At 55.1% G+C, this 6,000-nt stretch overlaps 1 protein-coding gene across 9 annotated transcripts in view; it reads left to right on the top strand.

Moving 5' to 3' along the window:
- The first annotated feature begins 3 nt into the window (after positions 1-3).
- Positions 4-6,000, top strand: part of MEIS2 (Meis homeobox 2) — a 201,833-nt gene continuing 195,836 nt past the window's right edge. For 3 of the 9 annotated variants that reach the window (XM_088797131.1, XM_088797132.1, XM_074327926.2), the window contains exons 1-4: positions 666-1,802; positions 3,102-3,334; positions 4,836-4,977; positions 5,688-5,738. In XM_088797131.1, coding sequence (XP_088653257.1) covers positions 1,791-1,802; positions 3,102-3,334; positions 4,836-4,977; positions 5,688-5,738 — 438 coding nt within the window. In that variant the 5' untranslated portion in view covers positions 666-1,790. Of the gene's footprint in view, positions 293-664; positions 1,803-1,831; positions 2,373-3,101; positions 3,335-4,835; positions 4,978-5,687; positions 5,739-6,000 lie in introns of those variants that run through there. The other 6 variants (XM_074327925.2, XM_074327923.2, XM_074327924.2 and 3 more) reach the window with 6 other exon arrangements.

The following is a 6,000-nucleotide window of genomic DNA, read 5'->3' as shown; positions in this document are numbered from 1 at the left end:
CTTCTTGTCCTGGAAAAAAAAAATGAATGCTGACAACAAGGGTCCTGGATCTGCACAGGGAAGAAAGTTAAACAAAAACAAAACAAAAACAACTCAAGCCCGGCGGTGGTACAGTCTGCAGAGCTTGCTGCCCCTAGATATAAGCAGAAAACCTTCGGGGCGCGGTAATCGCCTGGCAGAGGAGTAAGGGCCCGCGGAATTAAAAAGGAACAAAAGCAAGAGCGCCATGCCAAACGTCCCCGACTCGACCCCGTTAGGCATGAGGCCGGAGTGATGGGAAAATAAACTAGAAGTAAGTTTCTTTAAAACAATTTAAAAGATCTGAGGCTGTACCGTACTTTCCCTGTGGTTTTCTGCAGTTTTCCTCTCTGCGCTCTCCCTGTCCTCTTCATTCTCTCTCTCCCTCTCTCGCTCTTTCCTCTCTCGCTAACGCGCGCGCGCGCGCGCTCTCACACACACACACACACAAACACACGCACGCGCGCGCACACACACACACACACACACACACACACAACAATCCTCTCCCCCGCCCCCCCCCAACCCCCGCTGTCCCCGCGGAGGAGCAGGCTTGCTGATTTGCTCCGGTTTGCTCGGCTTCTGCCTCCCCTCCCCCTCCCGCCCCCCGTCTCCCCCGCCCCCCCAGCCTGGGCCGTCCGATCGCACTCGCTGCATATCAGAGGCTCCGCGCGGCGCGCTCCTCCTCGCTCCCGCTCCCCACTCCCGAGATGTGTCTCCGCTGTACGACGGGCTATGGCCACCACGACTTCCGGGTTCCGTCATTTCGTTCTCCCGCCGCCGACCCGCGCCGCCAAACTGAGGCTCTTCTATAAGCCAGGCAGCAGCCAACCTGCCAACACCTACTGACACTCACTCATCTCCCAGAGAGAGAAAGAGAGCGAGAGAGAGCGAGCGCGAGAGAGCGAGCGCGAGTGAGAGCGAGCGAGCGAGAAAGAGAGAGAGGGAGAGACAAAATACCTACCAGGAAAGGGGGGGGAGGAAGTCCAATTTTTGCAAACTATTCTTTTTTTCTTGATTTTTCCCCCCTGCTTTCTTTGAACGATACTTGAAAGAGAGAGGATCATATTATAGATATCGCGGGGGCAAAGCTAAAAGAGGGGGGGAGGGGGGAGGAAAAATTCAAGAAGCAGAAACCCCTCGCGGAGTTTTACTGGAAGAAAAAAAAACGGGTCTGAAAGATTCCTCCTCTTCATCATCATCAACCATCATTCATTCACTACCTTGACATTCCGGGCTCTGATTGACAGCTGGAGTGGCAAAAAGCCATGAAACACGACAGTTCGGTTACATGTGGGCTGCTGACGGGCCGCTCGTAACCTTCAGTTCGGGGGCTTGACAATTTTTTTTTCTTCTTTTTCTTCTTTTTCTTTTTCTTTTTTTTTTTTTTTCAACTGAGGGGAAGAGAAGAGAAAGAGGGGGAAAGGAGGACCGAAGAGAAGGAGGAGGGGAGGGGGGAGGAGGAGGAGGAGGTGGAGGAGGAGGAAGATCAGGAGGAGGAGAAAGAAGAGGAAAAAAGAGAAAAAGAAGAAATATCACAGGAAAAAAAAAAACTTCGTTGTCTTGCCTGGGCTTTTTTTTGTTGTTGTTGTTATTTTTGTTTTTTGTTTTTTCCTTCCCTAAAAATAACATATTGGAGAATTGGGAGAAGTCTCCTTGGTTTGGACTTAAAAAAAAAAAAAAAACAGGAATCTTCAGCCTAGATCACTTTCTTATCCGGACTGGGATATTAAATATACGACACATCCAGGAGTTTATTGGAGCGCAGACTGATGGCGCAAAGGGTAGGTTTAAATCTCCAACACTTACCTAGATATAAATCCTCTCCTAAGAGGGGCCTGTCCCGATGCTTCCTCTCCCTTCAACGCTGCTGCTGTTGCTCGCTGCTTGATGATGGCGGCCAGGATTTTAAAAAATAGCAGCAAAATTATTCATCGGCTTCTTTCCCCCCCGTGCCTCTGCGTGTGTGCGAGTGTGTGTGCGTGCGTGTGTGCGTGTCTGGGCGCGCGTGTTCCAGCGCTGTGCGAGCGGGCGGGCGGCGAGTGCGTGTGAGTGGTGTGTGTCTGCGTGTGCAATTGTTACACGCTTTCGCCTCGCTCCAGCTTTGACCCCGGCAGCGCGATTCCCCGGGTTCTCCTGCTGCCGCCGCTGCCGCTGCTGCGCCGCTGCCGCCGTTGCTCCCGCGGCTCCGGGCGGGCATCGGCTGCGTAGGAGCCGCCGCCGCCGCCGCCGGGGCCGCCGCTGGGGCCGCGCTGCCGCAGCCGCTGCGCCGCCGCCTAGACTAGCCTGGGCTGCTTGTTTTGTCTCTGAAATTGACAAGGACGCAGGGAATCCGCTGCTAAATAATGTTTCTGGTAACTTTCACGTTATTCCCCCACCCCCACCCTCCGCTCCCTTCCCCGGGGGAGGCACTAGCCCCAGTCTTCCCTCGTCCTCGGCGTTCTCGTCCTGATTTTTAGCGTTTTTCTTCTCTTTATTTTGTTTCATTTCGCCTTTTGATTTATTGGATCCTCTGGAGTAGGCGAAGGGGGGTTAGGGGTGGGATCCGGGGCTTCCTCCTCACACTAACTCCACTTCTCCCTCGGTTGGCTCGCTACGGTTCTGCTGCCTCCGGCCCGAGCGGCACCTCCCGGCGCCCCCTCGGTCCCCGGCCTCACCGCCCCCTCTCCCTGCTCTAAACGCAGCTCTTGGTTCAGACTTTTTCATTTTAAAATTTAAAAACATTTTCCCCAACTTTCAATTCCGTTGTTTCGGCTGGTTTGGTTTCTGTGTGTTCAACTCGTGCTCAGTACTTTTCTCCTTTCTGACTTTGTTTTTATTTTTATTTCTCTCTCTCTCTCTCTCTCTCTCTCTCTCTCTCTCTCTCTCTCTCTCTCTCATTCTTACCTCCCCCCCCCCCGCTCATGCCTCCCCCCTCCTTCTCTCTCATTTTCCCTTCGTCTTTCTCCCTCTCTCTCATCTCTCTATTCCTTTCCCACTTCTCTCCTTGCTCTCTTTCCCCTGCTTCTTTTTCTATTCCCTCTCGGCTTTCCTCGCTCTCTCTCACCTCCTGTGCTCCCCTCCCCTTTGCCGGGTTCTGACAGTACGATGAGCTGCCCCATTACGGCGGGATGGACGGAGTAGGGGTGCCTGCTTCCATGTACGGAGACCCTCACGCGCCGCGGCCGATCCCCCCGGTTCACCACCTGAACCACGGGCCGCCGCTCCACGCCACGCAGCACTACGGAGCGCACGCCCCGCACCCCAATGTCATGCCGGCTAGCATGGGATCCGCTGTCAACGACGCCTTGAAGCGGGACAAGGACGCGATCTATGGGTAAACCAACCCCCCCATCCCGACCCAGCATACTGTGTGTGAGTGTGCGTTTGTCTCTGTGGGGGTTAAGGGGTTGGACGGCTAAGTGGGGAGTTACTAATGCTTGGCGGGCGGGAGGGGGGCGCTTGCCTTGGAAAGGACAGTGAAGGGAGCCTGCTTTTCTGCCCCTTGAGTGTAAGTTTCTGGAGGGTATGACTTTCTCCACCCCCTCGGCCCGAGCACTCTGGACCCCACAGCCCGGAGTGACTGAGAGTCTTGCCAGGGCCTTTTCCCCAAGGACGGCATTCTTGGCTACAGGACGCAGAGCTGGTCCTTCCAGGCCCCCTAACAGAGGCCTTGACGAAGGAGAAAGTTTCCTGCGATGAGGAGCAACTTTTTTTTCTCTCTGGTGTTTCCTACCGAGAGTCTGGGAGTCACTAAATGCAGCTTGAGCTGGGATCAGGACTGCTTCTGTTGGCCAGGAAGTCCTAATCACCCACTTCTTAATTCTCTGTAAATAAAGGGGGCAGACCTTGAAGTGCAGCCGGGTGGAAGGGACTGCTGCTTGCATAGAACCGCTCTTGGGGAGAGTAAGGGAGCTGGCTGGAAATTATTTTATATTCTGGGAGAACTCCGGGAGGCATGGGGCTGCTGCAAGGTCCAAGCGTGTACCACTCGGGCTCTCCCAGATGAGGGTAGGTGGGGAAGCCTGCGGGGTACCGAGGGGAGGGGACAGTCCGTCAACAGCAACTGAGTCTGAAACCAGAGGCCGCAGGCATCCCGAAGTGTAGTTAAACCGCCGGGAGGAACACAAAGGGCAGACGCGCACGCACACAGCCAAGTTTTTAACACTCGATTTATTTTTGCCTGCTAGAGAAATGTGTCTTTGGAAGGAAGCTCCTAGGCGTTTCAGATTCTTATTATTTTGGCCCCCACGCCCGCCCGGGGTTTACTAGAAGTAGAGCAAACAAGTTTATAAGGCAAGGGGGTGGAGAGGTTAGAAGAGCACTCTCCGATTTTGGAAGTGGCACCTCGGGGGTGTGTGTAGGTGAAGCCTTCGGCCTCCTCTGAAATGCCCATTAAAATGCGGAGTTAAGGTAATTTTTTATTTCACAAAGTGTTCCTTTCTTGGGAGGTCAGGGCTGGGTCTCACCGGTTGGTTCGGCGGCCTCTGTATTGTGGGGAGTGGGTCTGGATCCACTCCAGGCTCCAGACTGCCTGAGCTTCTTGGATGTTTCATTACGTTCCAACTAAGGCTCTTTTTACTTGGCGGGCTAAAGTGGCCAGGGGCTTCTCCCAGCAGATCTGAGGGACTCCTGAGCTGAGGGAAAGGGCCAGGCCGTTTTTCCTTTCTGTTTCTGGCCCAGGCTCGGCTGGCTGAGGAAGGGTTGTAAAGTGTGATGCGTGCCTGTTGTATTAAAGAAGGAATCCGAACCCTCCAAACTTGTTGATTACAGTTCTTGCTCCTTCCCCTCTGCACCCCGTCTCCGTGTGTGTGTCTCTGCGTGGCGCTGCCCGTTAGGCACCCGTTGTTTCCTCTGTTAGCTCTGGTCTTTGAGAAGTGCGAGCTGGCGACCTGCACTCCCCGGGAACCCGGAGTGGCCGGCGGAGACGTCTGCTCCTCCGACTCCTTCAACGAGGACATCGCAGTTTTCGCCAAGCAGGTCCAACCTTCTTGACCCACTCACCCTTCTGCAGCCCCTCACCCCCTCCCCTTCCCTGCGAGGTTTACATGAAAGAGGAGGAAAAGGCAGGGACACCCGATCTGTTCCTCCGGCCCAGTCCGCACTCTACGCCTCCTCCCCATCCCTGAGCCTGGAGGCGAATTGGAAGCGGAGATAAATATGGGTGTTTGTTTTTCCCCCCAGCCAGGAATACAGGGGCTCGACCCTCGAATTAAAATTGACCTGCTCCTAATCTAGGGCTTGGCCTTTTCCCCCGCCTGCAGCTACTTGAACAAGAATTGGGGATAGGGGCTGTGAGGGACCCGAGTGTGCCCGGGAGGAAGGAAGCTGGACGCCTCTCCGGGCGGTCCCCGCCCGGCGCGGAGGTGACGGAGGCTGAGAGCTGCGGCTCGGTAGACTGCAGGATAAGGGGGTACTCGGGACCCAGAGCACGACCCTGTATACCCGGCCACAGTTCGGCTGTTCCAGGGACCCCCCCAATGGGGCCAGGCCCAGAAGGCCCTGAATCTTTTTCAGCTGACCCCTCTAATTTAAGGCACTAGCTTTTTTCAATTATTTTTACCGAAGCCCGTCTCCTCTGCCACTGCCCCTCCACCATTTCCAATCACACTACAGATTAGTTGGTGACAGGATTTTTCTTCTTTTAAATGGAGTGTTAATTCATGCTGACTTTTTCCTGCTTCTTATAGGTTCGCGCCGAAAAGCCACTTTTTTCCTCAAATCCAGAGCTAGACAACTTGGTAAGGCTCACTGTTGCTTGCCTTTCCCCAGCCAGGGCCCCCTCCCTTGCCCAGAAGCACCCACTTTCTCCCGATGCTCCCGGGAGTACGAGCAGAGCCTTCATTTGAAGCTCCAGAGCGACAGCGAGGAAGGGAGTAGTTTAGAGACCCCGCCAGGGCGTTGGGAGTGAGGGGCGGGATGGACGTCCGGGAGAGCAGAGCCCAGGGAGGCAGCCAGCGGGGACGCAGCGCCGAGCGCTCGAGCAGGGGACGAGTCCCAGGT

This window comes from Rhinolophus sinicus, chromosome 3, assembly GCF_057876585.1.
Source record: "Rhinolophus sinicus isolate RSI-liver-muscle chromosome 3, RSI-T2T, whole genome shotgun sequence".
Classification (NCBI taxonomy): Eukaryota; Metazoa; Chordata; class Mammalia; order Chiroptera; family Rhinolophidae; genus Rhinolophus; species Rhinolophus sinicus.
Note: the sequence above shows the minus strand (reverse complement) of the source record. Positions and strands in the feature narration are given on the sequence as shown.